This window comes from Athene noctua, chromosome 2, assembly GCF_965140245.1.
Source record: "Athene noctua chromosome 2, bAthNoc1.hap1.1, whole genome shotgun sequence".
NCBI classification, from domain to species: domain Eukaryota; kingdom Metazoa; phylum Chordata; class Aves; order Strigiformes; family Strigidae; genus Athene; species Athene noctua.
In genome coordinates, this window is record NC_134038.1 from 152204188 (window position 1) to 152224759 (window position 20572).

Here is a 20572-nt window from a genome sequence, read left to right on the forward strand (position 1 = left end):
GAGAGCAAGTAAGCATTGGCCAAGACAGGGTAGCTACAACCTGGGTATGGAGAAAGGATTACTGCACATAGGAATTTACATTTTAATGTTCTACTTGACAGATTATTTTTTGCTTACAAGCTTTACACATCTCCTTAACTTGTCTTTTAACCACAGTTTAATACCACTGTATTTTTTGCCTTTGCTGCTGACAGTTTTTTCTCAAGAAACAGAAATCCAGGATTGCAATACAAAACAGTGTCACAGTTCACACCTAAGAGACACTGGTAAAGTTGCCTGCAAGAACCTTTTGACATGACCTCGATCTGCATTTTGTGATGTCAGTCCCTCATGTTCACAAGTATATCAAATTTACACACAGTTTTAAAAACAGATACCAAGAGCCATCAATAACTGCAAAAATGTTGCAATTAAAATTGAAGATTTAAATTTAATACAAGAAGCAGCTGACAAGTTTTAACACTGAAAATTCCAATTCACCAGAAGAACATTTTTACCATGAGGACGGTCAAACATGGGAATAGGGGCACAGAGAGGCTTAGAAATGTGCCATCTTTCAACTCAATTAAACAAGGCCATGAGCACTCACTTTAAAAGCCCTGTTTTGAGTAGAAGCCAGAAGTACCTTCCAACCTATACTATTCTATAATGAAGAATTTTTTGTGTATGTCAATACACAAAAGAGGAATGATAATGTCAAACATATAAATTTAATTAGCATATAAAATTAACTACAATGTCTTGCTAAATAATTATTAAGAAACAGAGCGACCTGTAGTATGTTTTTTGTGAATAGTTAGTGGATGAATCTGCCCATTTCTCATTTCCTAACTGGAACAAAAAGAAAAGAACACCACCACCCCACCACCACCAAATAAGAAAGAGCTATCTAAGCCTATTTTGGAAGAGCAAGCACTGAGGCAGGCTGCTCACATGCTGTGCAGTGCAGCTCCATCTTTAACCAGTGCCATAACTCTTGCAGCTGTTGCTAAGACTCACTCCAGAGTAAATAACAAAGACTGTCAAGGCCCTGAGTGCACCCATAGGCCGGGCTCATGAGGGACCCCAGCCGGCACCCTCTGCCCAGTGGCCCAGGAGCCCCATTTAAATCCAAGGCCCCTGCTCTCCCCTGTGCAGTACTGTAGGGTAGCTCTGTGCCCTGCTGATACTGAACACTGCCTGGGCTTACTGGATTGATGACAGACCCACTCAGTACCTGGCATTTGTCTGATGATCACTGGGGAGTCAATTTTAACCGTTACTGCCAGCACCCTTGCCCTGCTCAGGAACAAAGCGACTGAGCTCTGTCAATAAGGATCCTGCCCTTCCCTATCCTGTGGTCACACTCAGCTAATGGCAGGGCTGTAAGGCAGCCCTGCTCTTGCTGCTCCCTGACAAAGACACCTATTTTCTTAAGAGATAAAAGTCATTACTGCAGGACCAACACAGGCTGTCACAGACTGCAAGCTAGTGGAATTCACCTGTTAGGGGAGGGGAGGGAGGAGAAAATGGGAAAATAACACATACTTTTATATAGACCATCAATTAACTTCTTTTTTATCTTTCTAATCCAGAAATTGCATTGTCATAAGCATCATCCTGAGGACTAAAGATGGCAAGAATATTGCTATTCTATCAGACAGCAGGGCAGAGGATACAAAGATGAATTTGTATTGTTAATCTCCTGACTATATCCTTTACAAGACCTTGTTGATTAAAACTAAAATCCACTTGGTAAAGTTGCATCATATGTTATGGTTCAAAGAAGGTTGCTGTTACCTATCAGGAGGTGTTCTTTCACCCAGGCTGTTCTGCTAACTGTTGTACATATGTAAGTGTTCTCCAAATCTCACTGCAGAAATGGCTGTGCAAAAGTTAGCAGGATTAGGTACCCACATGTGCAGTAATGCTATCTTTATGGAGCTCTGTGCAATGCAGAGTCAGCCTGCACACATCATTTTAAGAGGTCCTTGCAGCCCTCTCAGAGGACTACTAACTTAACACAGAGAAACAAGACCTGTATCCCATGTTTCTAAAGTTGAGAGCCAGACTGTTACTACAGACCTTTCTTCTCCCCCGGTTACCTTCTTAATTGCTGACATCATCTATCTTGCTGCCATCTGAGTCCGGAAAAAACAGGTGATCTAAAAAACACCTGCCGACGTCAACTAAACATTCAAAGATATTTGTGTGTACGTGCATTCACAAAGATTTAATTTTTTTTAATATCTCTCTCTTTGGGTTATCTAATTGCTCTCACTTTCAAGAAAATGGGTGTGGTTTTGGGGGGACTGGTTTGGGGTGTGGTTTTTTTGGCTGAAATGTTAGTTCTTTTGTGAAAAATCTAAGAGTCTACACAGCCACGAAGACCACCTCAGTCAGGGAACAAGGAAATAAAAGTATTTGGAAAAAATCAAACCTTTAGTATCTTTCTACTTTTAACTAGCATTTCAGAAGAAATAGACTGACTTTATAGATGAAAAGTTTTGGGCAAATAATTTTGTGCACAGAAGTAAACTGGTTTACTGTATCATAAGAAGTAACAAAAGACAGAATGCAAAAGATGTTACCAGTAAAATCTGAAGAGAAGAAAAAACCAAACCACACCACACAGGCACACACACAGAAGAAACCCATAAGTTATTGTGGAAAAGAAATCCACCGGAACATGAAGGACAGACAGTAAAGAAATAAGAATTATTGTGAAATACAAGGTCAAGCAAGACAATTTTTCTACTCTACCATATAATAAATCCTGAATGTTTCTGAGCAATTCAAAAGGCCCAACAACTGGAAAGGCAACTTATTATGATGCTGTTGTCATTAACTTCTATTGCGATTTTAAAATCTGTATACCAGCAGGAAATAGGAGCAGGCTCTGATGTAATTGCCTGTTTAGAAAACCAGGACACCATAATTATACTTGTGTATGACTAAACATTAGTTCACCGTTTAAATCACAGCAATATTCTCAGTGCTACAATTATGTAGTCTTCCCCTTCACTTTTCCTTCCCTCCCTTCTCCGAGATGCAGGCCCTTGTTACAAGAAGGTACGCAGACTAACACCACGTCCCATCCTGAAACCAGTTACGTTTTATAGAAGACCCTGATTGTGCTCTGGATAGGTTTTATTAATATCTCTGATTAAAACTGCAACGATAAACAATTAAGTTAAATAACTTCTCTACTAAGAACACCAAAGACATAATTTGTGTTTTATGGTTAAGTTAAATGATGTCCAAAAGACATAAAACTGTTATGATTCCTCTTGTTCTAAGTAATACCTTCATTTTATGGAGTTAAATATAACACTGTAAACTTAAGACAATTAATTTATCATTAATAAAAAATGATGCAACAAAATACAGTTGAACCACATCCTTGTAAGCTGCTCTGTTACAGATTGTGAGTTTTGTAGTCTAAGCAATTTTAAGCTTGTAGTTTTTTTGACAACCTTGGCAAACAGAAACATCTACAAAGAAATTACAACCAACTTAAGTAGCTAAATGGATTAGGAACTCATGATTCTTACTAAAGCATGGGTCATTCCAGGTTCTGCTTTTGAAAGAAAGAGTTAAGAAGAAAGATTTACTAAGGCTCTAGCATACTGCAGAACTCTGCAGCTTTCAGCACTTCACAGAAGTAATTTTATATAAACAAAATGTGTTAATTCTTTTCCATATTATTTTGCAAGTAATGTTCCACTGCTTTGCGATCTTCTTACCTTAAATGAAGCACATGCATGAACACCCCACCTCACCTATTTTGGTGAAAAAAATTATTATTTTTTTTTTTTTCCATGTCCCGTTCCTCAGGAAATAAGGAAGTTGCTCAGTCTGCTTTGCAGGAGTTTTTGACATTATTCCTCCTCATCGTCTCTGTTTTCTAAATTAAATTAAACCAAGTTCTTTCAAAGACTTTTGTGCCAAAGATTTAGTTGCTTCAGTTTCTAATCTTCTCTTTAAATAATGAAGATGCAAAACTGGGCAGAACACTCCAGTTGAGCTCTTTTCTGCTATTTTCTTTTTCCTACTTCAGTATCTCTTGGGTAGTTAGTAATGGATTACTTATTAGCTTGTTCCATACCTTTTCATAAAATGGCATTTGACAGACTGGCTTATTTTCCCTTCTCTGGACATCTTAAACCCCTGTACCACCTCTCTCCCAACTTAAGAAAGCCACTAAAGTTTCACTGGCTGTTTCATCTTGCTTGCATTTCCTTGAGGGAATTTTTATTAGACTTGCTGATCTGGAAACCTTTGACTATTTCACCAGTTCCCTTTCTTCTAGGCAACACCTCTATCCATACAAAATGCACTAAGCATAGTAAATTAACTTTTTATTGTGGAGACTGAAGTGAGGGTGGGTGTGGTTTTTTTTGTTTGGGGTGGGTTTTTTTTTTTAATTTTTCAGATAGGGAGGAAGTGGCATAATTTTTAGGACAACCACATGAGGATATGAGTACATTTGGTTATTTTTGGATGTACACTTACACCCCTTCTCTGCTGACAAGTGAGCAGGGAGGTGATCAAACAGATAATCGAGTGAGAGGTCCCAAACAACAGGAGCTGACTGTATCGAGGGGGCACAGCACATCAAAGACTGCCACTCCTCCGCTGTGCACTTAACATCACACAGTTCATAAGGCATTATGTAGGGTGCTGTCACCCACTGCCATTTTCATCCTGCACTCACGCAGCCATGCAATACATTAGGTAATTCCCATATAATGTTAAATATATATATTTAGCTGTCAGTGTTATTTGGATACGTGGAACTATGCAAGCACCTCATGACCAAGCAATTCAACCTCAGTTGAACTAACTTCAACTCAAGCTAAGTTCAGCATGAACCACAGGTAGCCAGATTTGAAGATCTCATTCCAAACAACATGGTCACCTAGAGCAGCTCACCTCTCAAACTCCATTCCCTAGCGGGCTTTCAGGTTACACCTGTTTACAGCTCTGACTTAACAGCCATATCTTACTGCAGAAATGAAATGTAGCTTGACTGAGAAAGAAGGTGCACCTATTCAATTTCAGCATCAAATTCACATAAAAAGTTGTGATAAATTCAAAGAAAAGAACCTAAAACAAAGAGAAGGGAAAAGGGCAGGAACGACAAACAACCCAAAACATTCATGAAACACACAGAGAAAACAAGCTACAAATCTCAAAGCCAGTATCTGCAGGAGTTTTTAGAAACACAATACAACACAGCTTATCAGTAGAGCTACTGCATGGAACATTAAATATTTAGTTTTGGTCTGTCTGAATTCTGGTCCAAACCATCCTCAATCTTCATGGCTTTACTGGTTTGTTTTCAAGCTGAGGCTCCCGTTTCAAGGTTAAGACTTCCAGGTCTCTATAGAACCTGCTGGCAGTAGATACTGCCACCTGGCGAAAGTAGCGCCTCATTACCCGAACCGCTAAACCACGAAAGACATTTATCAGCCAGTTTCTTGTTTGCAGCCCACTGCTGTAAATGGAGCAAAACAATTTCTCATAAACCCAGCCCTGCCATGAACCATGGTCAGAGCTGTGCTCAAGAAGGGACAGACCAGAGCACACAGGTCAAGAAAGGAAGACTACAAGAAAACTACCCAGAGACAGTACCATTTCCAGAGCACCACGCTCCAGAGTTGTGGTCCTGATAGAATCCAACACTTTGCAAACAGTTCAAAGAAGCTGTGTTACCCTCAAATGCTTCCTGCAAGAAAAGGGAAACGATTACTCTGCAGAAGCCATTGTCCAGCTGCACAACTACACTCTAGGTGTGTCCTTGGGGAAGTGCTGGGCTGCTTGGCAACTTTCAAAACACAAGCTTTAGTCATCAGGTTGTATCACGTACCCCCCCAACCATCTCCATCTTCCACAGGACTCCACTGCAACAGCACCCAAGCAGCTGGTGCTCAGCCCACTGCCAGAAAGGGGCAGTCTAAATACCCTCTCCTTAAACAAAACAAAACAAAAAATATCAAAAAAGTCCTCAGTAGCCACTCTCGAGCAAATTCTTTCATTTCCCACAACAGAATTAAAATATTGTAACTTGTCACAACCTTTTCAGTCATTCGAGGGAAGGGCACTAGATAAGATCACAGCAACAAAAATAGATGAGAGAAACAAGGAAACTCTCTGGAGAAAGCAGAAAGAATAAAGTCTACTTTTTTACTTCATGAAGCCACCTACTCCTCTCCCTGGTTTTCAGTCCTGTTCCATTTCGCACACACATATTACACTCCCCCTTGACACTTAGCACTCTAAAGTTTAAAATGGTGAAACTTAAACAATAAATATTTGAAAATGACAGATCAGTAAATAACAATTTTATTTTATTTTTTTTTTAAAAAAAGCACACAATACCTGAAAAGCGTCAGTTTCAGTGCTGGATACCTGCTAGTAAAGGAGAAGAAAGATTCTCTGCAATACAGGGCTACCACATTGAGGCTAAAGTCCAGCCACATGTAACACAAGAAATTAAAGTTCATCAACTTGAGGCTATTTCATGCTAAATGCTAGTGAATCTTGACTGCTGATTTTGCTTCATGTGATGCATATATGCACAGATAACACAAACTGCAAGACTGTGTCCCTTCTCAGAAACTGCAAATTTTGCATCACTGTATGTAAATTGACATAGAATTCTATAGCACATGTACCATCACACAAGAGAGCATTACATTTTCTATTATTTAAGTAGGAAGTGCCCTTTTAAAAATTCTCAGTGTATTCAATGCCTCCCCCATTTTAAAATAATGAAGAAATAATGCAACTCCATAATGTGAAAAGTCATCCCATTCCATTGGGCTGAGAAAATTCTGGAAACTCCTTCTGAGAAAAGGCACCAAATCTAGCTCAACAACCAGCCAAGAGGCCATGGTTATATTAGGATTCTCCTTTCTCAGTAGAACCACAAGCCTAAAGAAGCCTAATCATATTCCAGGGGTGGAAGCAATAAAGATGGTCTTTCTTTAAATGCTTTTCCAGCAGCTATTTCCTGGCTGCTTGAAGCAGCCTGATAGCCTCACTTTCCCAATGCTTTCTGTCTATTTAGACAATCATGGAATGGAATGAACTAGTCATTACCACTGAACAGATCTATATAAAAATAAAAAGCAAAAGAGGAGATAAGAAACTTCACAATTACACTGACAGCTAGTCAACTGAAGAGGGAAACATCCTATAGTCATCCACAACTTGAGCTCTACAGGCCCACACAGATACAGACGTTAAGTACTAACTGTGGTCCACAATTACAAGTATTTCTTGAATATAATTTCACAATATGTTCACTCTGAACATATACTTGTAACAGGCAAAACCCCAGAGCATACCACATTCCTGTTCAATTTCAGTTCTAGGAAGCCCAGAATGTGGCTAATTATACCGAAGTCTGACAAATACTACTGCTGAACTCAGGACTGCACACACACAATATGTGTGTTTTAATGTAAGGTGTGTGATTAGCTTCTGGGGCAAAGAAAATTACTTCTAATAAAAAGAAAACTCACTGTCCTCCCAACTTACTGGCTTGCCCAAAGGGAAAGACAGCCTTAGCATCCCACACATCAGAAGGCTCATTGCTGGCTACAAACCCTAACTGTGGAAAAAAGCTCTTCAACAAGAAAGTTGTCTCGTACCTTTAAAACTCAGACTCCTCAAACAGTCGTGGCAGCTTTTGTAACTTGATTGGCATGACACGATTTTGGAATTGCAAGTCCTGCCACACCTTTAACCAAAGTTGGTTAAGCAATTGTTCTTCTGACTCTAAACATGGAAAATATGGCACAAAATCCAGTATTCCATGGGAAAACAGAAGACCCCATGCCAACCTCTGGTATTCCCATTGTGGGCCGTCACAGCAGGGCTTCACCTGAACTGTAACTCAGTACTGCCTACAGAGCTTTCTCTCTTGCACACATAGATCTTAACTGGACTTCCCACCTCGTGCAGGTGAGGCACCACAGGAAAGTCAGGCAGTATTTACAGTAACCAAACAGGCACACTGAGTCATGGAAGAGGAATTCTGGATGAGAAGTCCAGCCCATGGAGAAGAATGAAGCACCCAAACAGGGATTCTCATCGTATTCTCTATGTAACACTATGTGTCACTTCAGTTGTCTGCCACCTGATATTTTAATTCATACAAACAGGCGCTTAAACGAGCAAGGATAGGGGTAGGAAGGAAAAAAAGATTTCGACAGCTTGCTTTTCTTACCCACCCCCACTCCCATCCCCTTTCCCATGAACAAGTCCAGCTTCATCACTGGGAAAGAAAATGTCCTTTATCCCCAAAAGTTTTAAAGGATTTTTGCAAGGGTGGAGAAGCTGCACAAAACATAATCACAACTTTTCCTTTGCTACAAAGGAGAACTGGTATGAAGGATCAGATCATTCAATATTATCCAAAAGAATACTGTTGTGCAAGAAAAATCATTACATTGACCAGGCTGCCAGATGAAGTGGAAGAAAAAACATTGTCCCTTCAGTTCTGCCACAGCAGGCACTGGCCAAGCCTGTCTATGGGGTGGACAAGCCACAGAACTGTCTTCCCATACAGGTCACTGGGCTCAGCCTACATCTGCATTTTTGGGTGCATAAAGCACTAAGATTTCCAGCACATTGCCTTCCTTCATAGGAAATTCTACTTAAATGTGGCATTTGAAAGCATACTGATGAAGTAAGCTGAGAGAAAACTTGGCTTAGCCAAACACATCAAATAAAGGTTTGGAAGAAGCTGGGAATGTCAAAGCTAACAGACAAAACCACTGGAAAGTCCAGTTCCAATGTGAGGAATGTCATTCTTTATTAGGTTAAAGTCTTCCCTGCTTTGGTTTCATCCTACACACACATTCCTGATGGGTATAAAAGGTGAGACAGATCTTGATGGTGAGAGACCATCAAAGTATTAGGTCCCTACTGTACATTATGCTACAAATTTAAATGAACTTTGCTTCAGTATGGAAATGTTTCTTCCTGTATATAAATGCAGCCATATTCATGCTTTTATTTTTACATTAAACAGAAAATAAAAGGAAACTCCAGCACCATGGCTATTCTTTTAGAGCAAGAACAAAAGCTATTCACGTATCAAATGCATGCTGGCAATGCACTGTTCAGTGACAGTAAGAATAAACACATTCATTAACCATTAGGATCTTTCCGCTGCCAACACAGACTGGGAATGTCTCAAAAACCCATTGATAAATCACCAAGTACGGAAAACCCTGAAAAGCAATTGTTCTGCTTTTGCTTGTTGTTCAGCCCAGCTACAGAATGTGCCAGCCCCTAAACAATGGCTGTCAAACAAAGCTTTAGAATCACAAGCAAAACATAAGAATTAATTCTTATGTAGCTTGCTTTTTACAGATGTTGACTTTAAATGGAAAATGTGTTGCTTCATGATGAACACATACATGCACATTGAGAAACATAAGGATGCACCCAGCATATTATGGAGGTAAATTATGAAATAAAAGTCTTCTCACATATTTAAATACAAAAATAATCAAACATAGCTTTTTAGTCTTCCAGCACTATTCAAGTGCACCACAACAGGAAAACAAAAAACAGAAAACAAAAAAAATCCCAAAAAAATCCACCAAGGACTTGTCTTCAGGAGTTTTCTCCAAAGAACAAACACTGCTTTCGCACAATCCCACTTGAAAAAAAGTACACATTTAGGAATGACAAGTGCTTCCCAAAACAAGGAAAATCTAGAAACAAATTTTAAAAAATGTCACATTGGACTTCATTAATTCCGGCAGTTGCTCTCACGGTGACTGTGGAATTGACAAGTTTACACTAAAAATCATATATCATACTAGGAAGAGGAGTGTAAGTAAGAGGGCTGCAAAAGGAGCACAGCAGTAGCAGTCAAATTCTGCTTGAGGGAAAACCAAACAAACTCCACAAAACACAAAAAGATAATCCTTGAAAGAAAGGAAAAGTATGCCTGGGATACACACTACGAGGTGGCATGACAACCTGTCACGGGAAAGGAATCAGTAAAAACACTAAGTTATTGACAAAGGGTAAGAGCTGGAGAAGAAGTGATGGGGGGGGGGGGAAGCAGCATCTATGAAGTTGACTGAGAATCCACCAAAAGCCAGCCAGAAAATTTCAGAACCAATGATGCAGCAGGCACAGAGAATAAGATCATTTTGCTAAGAGTATGCTAGACAGAACTAAAAAGTCAGACTCATAGAATAGTTCCAGTCATGCTGAGGGATCTATCTCATGTTAATAGGACTAGCACTCCTGGCATGCTTTAAAGAAAGAGCACTCAGAATTTAGCAATAGCTGCTTATAGAAAGTGGCAGAATAGAAGAGGGAGAATAGACCAAATCTAGATCAAGCTTACAGGGTAAGACTGGTGACAGCAACAGCAAAATGGACTGAGGTAAGAACCCACATACTCAAATTTTATTTAAAGGAGAGACTAAGAAAGCTGGGTAGGAAGCAGACTGGAGTGTGAAAATTATGGAGATTTTTCAAAATCATGAAAATGAAATCGTAAGGGGAATGAAGAACTTATATTCACCAAACCCTGCATAACTAGGACAAATACTGACAGAAACCAGTGGAAGACTGGCTTAAGTACCACTGCACACAGCCAATAAAAATCATGAACTTCCATGGTAACACAATCAGCAGATTCAGACAGATTTTAGACAGTCACAGACAGGGTCTAACACTAAATAGACACTAAAAGAACTAGGCAGGGACGTACTCTCTATATTGCTAGTACAACAGTTCTGCATGATGGAGGTACTTATGCTAAGAACAGACTACTGAGTGGCTGAGCACGTGCTCTCCATACCCAGCATCTGCTGTTCTGGAGTCAAAAGCAGAGTCCTGAGCCTGCTGATCCAACCCAGGCAAGCATTTCTTATGTTCTTCATTTGAGTTCCAGCTCCACAGACCATATTAACAAAACTGAGAAAAACTTGAAAGTACCACCCCACGACAGGAAATGAAAGAGAAGAAAGTGCTAGAGCAAGTTTATGCTGTGTAAAGAAAGGTAACCACAACAGGACTCAGAGCAGTTCAAGCAGAGCGATGCAATTCAAAACTATTACTAATTTATCAATACTTTTGTAACCTTGTAATGTTTAGAGGACAACCAACCAGCCTGTAACCCAGCACAACCTCAGCACCCTGTTCAAGAGCCTTCAGAATAGGAAGCACTCAATGTCTGATGGTATCTCACACACCCAAAACAGCTCAGCCACAGATACGATGTTTTCCCTGTATGCTGCACAGCAAGAGTAAAGTGTTCTAGTGACAATCTGTATTACCAGAATCTTTAAGGAGTTATCTTTGGGCAGCATGCTTTGACAGATTTGGAACAGAAGGAATAGAAATCCAGCATTTCAAACAAAAACATGCACCTTGGGGGCAGCGGAGGCAAAGCACTGGAATGGAAATTCTGTAGGCTCCAGAAACACCTTTTAAAATGAAGTGACAGTCATCAGAACTGGCTGATGTTGCCACAAAGAGTGATAGAATTTGGAATTTGGTGGAAGAGAACAGAAGCTCTGTTTCATATGAGAACATAATTAAAGCCTGAATAAGGATAGAGGCAGGATGAAAATCCAGAAAAAACTTTCTGCATCTAAATGTCTTTGTTGCTAGGAGACTGTATGAGGTTTAAGAGCAAGAGAAAAATGGGTTCCTCTGGATGTTATGACTATCCATCACTGCAGTCATTGCAGTAAGGTAGAAGGTACACTACCTGCAAGGTTAAATAATACCAACTCTTCTCAGAGATACCTCCCAGCTGAGGGAAATCTGATTTCATGGCTTGACCCATCCAGTGAGGTAACTTCATTTTTTAAAAAAAATTTAAAAACTCTACTGGTGTTAATTACAAACAACATAAGACACAGAACAGGTTATCATCACAAAGAATTTCCCAAGGCCCCTCAGGAAATTGCCCAGAACACAACAGCCAGAGAACACACCCCTACGTGCATTTGGAAAGAGTAATTAGTATAATGAACAAATGAATCGTGCAAACTAATGAGGGAGCTAGGCAATTTAAATCACAGTCTATTCATCCTCTCCTTTTTCAGAGAAGGATGAAGGAAACTCACATAGCATATTAAGCAGTTAGCTCTTGAATTACAAAGTATATTATGCCAAAATCATTGCAAATAGTGAGTCTTCAGACATGATAAAAAAGACTGAAAGTTAACTTACTGAAGATAGCTAATTATAGTGTTACACTTATTTTAAGATAAACGAAAAAGTAATTTAAAATAACCCAAAAACCAGAAAACCCGCAAAACCACTCTGGCAGCCAGACATCTGTCACAAGAGTAAATGTATACCCCAGTGGTATTTCATATTCCATCCCCACTGTACTCTCCATTTCCAGAAGGACAGGATTTGTTTGACAGCAGCTGATGGACAAGGAAGAATGGCAATCAGACTAAGAGGCTTTTATAATTCACAAAATGGGACTAATTGAGCAATTTAATGATACTCTGCTTTATCATGTCAAGATTACAGCCCTTTCTGCTTCACAAAGAATGCAATGGGGAGTGTTAGACAGAGAAGGAAGCCCCCAACCCCAGCTGCTGTTTATACCAACGCCTGTGTGGAAGTATCCAGGTCTGCACTGCAATTACAGGGAAGACAGGCACCTTTAAAAGCACTTTGATTCTCTGTCTAGCAAAAGAAACACTAGATGGTGCTACATCCATACTCCTATCTTTATACTCAGATGAGTGGTAGCAGGAAGAAAAAGTAAAGTTCAAAGGTAAAAAACAATCGGGATGAGATAGGTGCCTCATTCACACATGTAGTAGCAGTGTGTCACTTCCATGTCATACAGTGCTGCCCCACTGACCACCAACATAGGGACCTGAGTGTCCTTCTGCACATTTACTTGTAGGAGCTCCATGAGTGACAGCTGTAGAAACTCTCTGTCAGGCTACATTGAACTTTTAAACCTTGCTAACAAAACCCAAAATGAAGTAGTAATTACCAGAAAAAAAATCTAATATAGCAGCTACCGAATCCATTTACAGGTTTAATACTGTTAGTGTTTAGAAAACACATGCTCTACGGCTAACATTTTTTAATAACTATTAAAACATTCACAAACAACATTTTTTAAAAATTAGATCAATTGTCCTATTTCATTTGCCCATGTATGCTCAATTTAGCACAGACTGAGAAGTGTCTAGTTGCATAACACTTCAGTTATAGCAGCTACGAGTTTTGGATCACTTTACTATCAAATTCAGTGGGAAAGAAGCCTTTCAGGATGCTGTCCCCCACTTAGAGGTAAAACTGGCTTAAGGAAACTTTTCACCTCACTGTTTTTTGTCACCAAGGCCCACCCCTGCAGTGCTCATTCCCTTGGTTACACCAACACTGCCTTTAGGCCACACAGTAAAACAGATGAGATGTGTGACCTAGCTATAAAGTAACCCTCACCTCCCCTCTGCCACAAAAGCTGAGCAGGATTCTATCCCGACAAGTTGCCTAAAATACCTCCAGTTGCACTCACACAGAAACCTGCACAAGCACAATTCTGAGGTGGTTCGGGGACAGGAAATGTTTACGGCAACCCTGTATCCAAGAACAAATGCTTAGAACAATCAGAATGTACAATGCACTCTCAGCGACTTAACATCTGCTCTTAGGTCCCAGGGCAGGAAAGATCGTGCTGCTGGCAAAGAATGCCAAAGTGCCTCTCTTACTGTCAGCAAATAGAATAGGAAAAAAACCCAAAAGAAACCAGCAAGAATTTAAAATTCTTGGAGTACCAATGGCCTTCTTGAAAAGTTAAATAGCAAAATCTGCACATCATATAATTTCTTCTTAGGCTTAAGTTATATTAGTCAACTCCGATTACATTACCATTAGCTGGTTACATTCAGAAAGCATCGCCACACACCACTGACTTAGTTTCCCAGTTTCTTAACTGTGTTCAAGTCTTTAGTTGCAAGAATTTTTGCAGATTACTTTTACAATAGGCTCTAGGTGTTAAGTCTCAGACTAAAAGAAAACAGATCATCCTGACTGCTGAATTTGGACATGCCTGCTCTAGAAGTAGTCAAGGCTTCGCATCAGAAGAAAAATTATGGTATATGCAGACTTGATATGAGCAATTTCTTTCCCACTAAACAGTTTAAAAGTGTAAACTGTGCTAATTTCTGAGTCAGACCTACACAAAGTCCTCCTGTTAAAGCCTCTGACAATCCTTATTCCTCTGCAAGTATTTCTCTTTCTGCTTGTTTCAAGATTATATGCTGCATACCAACACATACTACTGACAAGGTAGAGATTTTACACAGGAAGCATGAGACCAATTCCTAACTCCCAGTCCATGCCCTCTGACACCTTTAAAAGCACAGCAAAGAGCTGAAACTCAGAAAAATCCAATAAAAAAGTAAATAAAAACTCCACAAACAGAAAATCAAAACCAACCAGCCAAAAAACCCACCACTATTTCTACTGCAAGTCTTATCATGTTGTCTCTAGGTCACAAACAGTATAAATTTGCTGCTGCAGGACAGTTAATCCATTAAAAACAAAGCATTATAGGATCAATCAGTAAACCACACTTGGCTGACAACTAAGCAAGAAGAAAGAGATTCAGAAACTACATCAGGCTTGAAAGAGTCTGAGGTAGGAAGACATGCACTGACCTCCGCTTAGCAAAAACTACTTTTAAAAATTAAAAAAAGGAAGAGTTTTCCCTGCCTGTCAAGGAACCATAATTAAGAAGGCATCCTGATTCATGAAATAAGTTAGTTGTCTGGGCTTGTAGTCAGAAACAGAAAAACAAAGTTAACATCTTCCTGTTAACAGGGGAAGGAATACAGGACACAGCCAACAGAACAACTTGCAAGAAAGATCCTTCTACAAGGGCCTGGAAAACAGTTATGCTACCAGGAACGCATCTGTGCAATGCGTAGAGCTTCCAGTCTACCTGCTAAGCAAATACCTACATTGCAGTCAAGAGAGCGGCCTGTTTATAAACTAATCAGTTAAAGAGCTCTAAACCCATGAATACAAGGAGGAGGGATGGGATGTATGTTTCTGTTAACAAAGCATTTATTTCTGTGGAAGCATACCTGACTGAAAGTGACTTTAATGTTAATTCTACTGCTTGTCACTGCAAGGGAGTCAGGATGGACTTGCAGAGCATCTCTCCCTTTCTTTCTATTTTCTTTTTTCAGAATATCAACCCTTAGTAACTATACCTCAGTTGGCCTAAGTTAAGCATACTACAGAAGTATTTGTTGATGGTCACCATTAACTAGTTCTCTGACCCACAGACAATTCTAGAAATGGCTGGAAGTAACTCAGGACAAATGTATCTGACAGCCAATTAGAATGGCTCCAGTCTTAGTTCTGTTTTTCTCAGCCCTTTCATTTCTCCCTCCCAAAAAATCAGCTGATTTGTCAAACATTCCCAAAAGACCTTGGAACTGACAAGGTTACTTTAAGCTAAAAGCAGCCTCACAGCTCAGCCAACAAACCATGCATTTGGAATGGAAACTGCCTGTCATTTCATGGCCATATATCCATGACTAAACTGAGTTAGTGATTATTCACACAAAAAAAAGGGGTCAGCAGACCACATCACTAAGAATCTCATTCTATTTAAAATGCCATACTTAAACACATATTCCATTTATTTGTATGAATCTATGATAAAAAGGCATTTAACCTTTCATACAAGCACGCAGAAGCAGCTGTTCCTTATACATTAACTTTTATAGTTCCAGAATTAATGTGACAAAAATTAAATAGCTTTAAAAAGCAGAAAGATGTACAGTCAAAATACAATAGATACTATTTCTCCCATCCCCTTCTCCCACAAAGCAAATCTCATATCAAGATAAAAATCTAAATTATGTTGAGCATTAGGACAAGCATTCCATAATTTTAAGCTGCGGTATTTCCTTCCCCTCATCCCTGACTTTCAGTTGGTTTATTTTCCAAACAAATCTCAAATGGTTCAACTTCCCAAGCATGTAGTTATAATACCCCAGTTTCACAGCTGTCATTGGTCTAACCTATTTGCAAGAGCCTTAAACCTTACAGAGTGCTTTCACTGAAAATTCCGGTGCTTGTGAAATCACTTCTTAAACAAGGAAAATGTGCAGACCAGCAGCAGCACCATCCACGAGCCACATACCTCACCCACATCTTAAGAACAGAAGTTTAACTATACATCTCCACATCCTTCCCAGGATAAAAGATTTGTCTGCTTACCAGTAATGGTGCAGGCATCTCTGTACTCTCTGCAGTCTGGCACATCATCTTCCACTGCTTCACTTACATAGTGCTCTTCGTGAATGCCTGTGTCACAGGCTAGGACTGCATGATTCGACAGCTCCGAAGGAGGCACAGTGGCGGCCAAAGTGCAGTCGTGCAAAGCTGTGGCGTCCAGCTTGGCAGGTTTCACAGGGTTGTACAAACTGCCATCAGGGGGACCAGCACTGGAGACTGGGTTTGGCTGGTAGAAACAGGACTCTCTTTCTTTGCTAGAGTTGGCTTCAAGAAGTCTGCAAAACACAAAAGAAACAAATGTTCAATTCAAGCCATTCCAAACAGCATAAATCAGAATAATTTTCTTTTCCTTAAACAGTAGTTTAACCTGAGATGTTCAGCAAATACTAAAACCCAAACACTATTCACAGAGCAGCTGTCTATCTCTACACCATGCCCAGTCATGTCAAGTAGGAAAGTGCTATTCCTTGTACAGTGTTATTTACCAATGGCTGATTAAACATCCATATTTTTGCCTAACCCATTTTAAAGTAAGCCCAGACCATCCATCTTGCCTCATTCACCAACTTAACTCGCTCTCATGTCAGCCAGCAAAAGCTCTGTGTAACCCAGCATGCTGCATGAGCCATACCGTGCAGGCAGACTGCATGTCACTAGTTGATTTACTGGTACTTTAATTAAAGATCATCATTTGAAACTGACTGATAACAAACAATACAGAAATTATTAGAAGCTTATACTATAACCCTGCTAGACTTTCCTCTCCACTGGACCACCCTGCACAGCCCAACCCTTCACTGACAGGCTGCCTGCTGCCATCTCTCCTCCCTTTACAGAGTATGCAGCAAACAGAAATCAAGGTGCACTGGGTTAAGGGGGCTTATTGCTGCTTGCCAGTGCTTCAGCCTCAAACAGGGAACAAAGTCCCTCAAAGACAGATACCCTCAGCAAGATTAAACTGGCCAGAGAAGGAATGAAGAGCACCTTTATCCAAAAAACATCACTGAAGCTTTTGGATAACGGGCTAAAGGCACTTCAATAACTGATGGTATGGTACTGCTTTTGGTTATCAGCAGTGTAAGGAAAGATGCTAATGCTCATTACTGCTAGGAAAGGAAAATACAATCACGGGATTGCAGAAACCAGACTTGGGAAAAGGACTGAAGGACAAGAAAAAAAAACTTTATATATGTAGTAGTTACAAAGCATAAGCAGCAGCTGAGGAACAGGTCACAAAACACCCAGACTACACGGAAAAAGCAAAAAGACAGACAGCAAGAAGATACAAATGCACTGGTCTGCAAACAGAAGGTATGGATGCAATTCAGTATGCATGTGCAGCGAAAGAACATGCTATGTTCAGTGCTTCGTTGAGAACCAAAAATACAAGTTTTCTGAAGAAACCTGTGAAAAAGGTTCTCTTTTAATCTCTAGGCATGTTCAGAAAATCCTATTTTGCCGTTAAAGTTACACATAGGATTTTGGCATCTTATTTTCCAGCATTTCTAGTAAACAACATTATTGCTTCACCAAAACATGAGAGTGTTTCTAGAAACTCATTGCAAAACTCACACATCTGTCTCTCAACCATCAAGACCCAGATTATGCATTCTAGACCTTCTGGGAGTAAGCTTCAGAGAAACCTCCAACAAAGTTGTAACACTGTGCCAACACCGTTTTTTCTCAACTTAGTCTTCCCTTTCACCACAAGCATCAAAACAAAACCGCAAAATTCTCTCCCCCTCTCAGAGGGTCTCAAGAAGGATGTGTTTATACTGAAATCAGAACACCACACATGGAAAATGGATGGGCAATATTAACTTTGGAGAATAAACACCCTCATACACAAAATGACATTTCAGTAAGTTTTCCTCAATTACATACATTTGTATTTCTGCATATTTCACTTAACCTGGAAACAGTTCTTAGAGGCTCAAAAAACTGTTTTATGTAATGTTCATAATAGCTACAGGAACAGATTAAGTCAAACGATATATTTATGATACTCTCACACAAATGGTACTCTACTGTGGTAGCTGCAGGAAGAGAAAGTTCCACTCGAGTGCTTTAATAGAAAATCTTATGGTTCCCCTGCAGAGCATCCATTATTCCTGTGCTATCACAGTACACACTGAAAAGAACAATGGGGTCACTTGTACTGATTATTTTTAAAATGATCCACTTTCAAGTGGCTGTTTAGGAGTAACAAGAAGATTACTGATATTAGAAATTAGTTGTTCAAATACAGTTAGAATCAAAATACAAATACTTGTTTTCCCCTCTGCATTGAAGATAGAAACAGCTTAAGCTATAAACAAGAACATATACTGGAAATACAGAGACTGACTGATTAAAAAGGGCTCCATTTTGTCCTAGATGCTACCACACATCTGTGAATCACGTTTGTTTTGGGAAATTGTTAGATAAATCTGTTGTTATGAACAAGGGCATGTCTGGGAGTAAGCAACTGGAAGCATTAACAGCACTCTTAAGCTTTTCTTGTCCTTCTCTCCATGCTCTCCCTTAGCAACTGCAGGAAGCCAGCAACATAGCAACACTACCAAATGAAGTAACACTGATAACCACAGTCTGATTTTTGTGTAAAAGTCAACCGAGTTTTGGGAATCTGAGATCCTGTAACACACTGCCATTCAATATCTGACATATCCGATCACCTTTACTCATTCCCAACTATGTCCCACACAGTCCTCACCAAAAATAGTTTTGACCAAAACATAACATTGCAAGTTGCATTAGAATTTTGTGCTGAATGAGCTTCACCTCTCCACCTTCACCCAGCTTAACATTCATCCCACTGAGGTACCATGGAATCAGTTGTCCCCCTCCTGTAAACTGCACTCCAACAGCTTCTGCCTTGTCACTGTTAAGAACAAGTAGAGACACATTCAGAAACAAGTCATCAGTGCTCTTCCTTCATACAAGCTATTTCACTGGAGGCACTTATGGAAACTATAACAAACAGAGCCTGAAAAAACAAATAAGCAACAAAAAACACTCCCCAAAAAATCCCCACAAGTCAGTCTGCCTGGTCGGCTGCAGAACCACATGCAACATTTACATGAGAAAGTCAAAGTCTGGATTAAGGAAGAGAATTTGCCTTAAATCTTAAAACCTTGTACCACAGAGGGAATAAAGCAGGCCAAAATGTGTATGTCTGCTTCTTTACAGAACTATTTAATATCCTCCATTTCCATTCACACAGTGGAAGTGTTGTTCAGATTCTATCTATCAAATCTATCGAGGCAGTGTTTTCATGGCCTCTCTTGCAAGGCAAATATTACTACCTAATCCAGGGGTACACGCTTTTCCTTTAAACTTACATTTAAATCTTACTGCTGCAAAAAAGAAAAACAAACTACAGCTGAGCAGTATTTACCAGATTGCCAAAACAGCCATGAAGAGAAACAGACATTGTAGCTACTATACTCATGAAATACAAATATCAGTATTTCTTTAGTCAGTCTCACCTGCAGATACAGTATTCATAAGAGAAGATGACATAAGTTGTTATTGCGGTGTTTCAGATTTACTCCTTCTGACATCCAAACAAGTGCACAATTTATAAATCAGATTATGAGTTTTCTCGTTGATAACACATTTCATTCTTTCTACTGTATATGTTAACACCAGCCTACATTTAAATAAATCTTCTACCTAATATGGAACAACTCAGCTTTTGCCTCAGTGGCTGTATTGCACCATTTCTAACAGTCTATATAGAGTGACAGTTTGGGGCCAATAAACAGACCTAGGTCTAAAGAAATACTTCATTTGGAATATTTGAACTTAATTCTTCAGTGTGAACTGTTTGCAGAAAGAGCACAATTCCCTTAAAGTTTATAATTGACATGTTTTTAATCAGGTAATTTTACTCTGGAAAAAATCCCTTGTTTGTAAGCTGTTTATTAAAGGCACTCATTCAAACCTTGCGCTTTATAAGAGCAATGACATAAGCTCCTGCAGACCTCCTCTGTACAATGCCCAGATTTTGGTCTGACCCAATAAATTCTTCAAATAGACTGTTTGCAGGATTACTACAGGAACAGTTTAAATTCTATATACACTAAACACCATTGTCATCTAACTGTACATCTACACAACAGTTTGGACTCTGACTGCAGAGTAACTAAGACTTGATCAAGAAGTACATTGGGTACCGACTGCAGTATACATGTGGCAGCCCAGATTACAGAAACCAAGTCAAAAACTGAAGTATGGTTAGTCAGCACTGCATTCCACTTTAAAAAAAAAAAAGTTATCCAGCTGTAAGTACCTAGGCAAAGCAGTTCAA

The 20572-nt window shown here is 39.5% G+C and overlaps 1 protein-coding gene across 6 annotated transcripts in view; it reads right to left on the reverse strand.

The window, feature by feature from the left end:
- The window catches only part of TRAK1 (trafficking kinesin protein 1), a 136499-nt gene that overhangs the window by 71284 nt on the left and 44643 nt on the right, over positions 1-20572 (reverse strand). For all 6 annotated transcript variants that reach the window (XM_074900675.1, XM_074900673.1, XM_074900672.1 and 3 more), the window contains exon 2: positions 16243-16535. Coding sequence is in view for 5 of the 6 variants with exons in the window: in XM_074900673.1 (XP_074756774.1) it covers positions 16243-16535 (293 nt within the window). In the remaining variant the exon portion in view is untranslated. The remainder of the gene's footprint in view (positions 1-16242; positions 16536-20572) is intronic.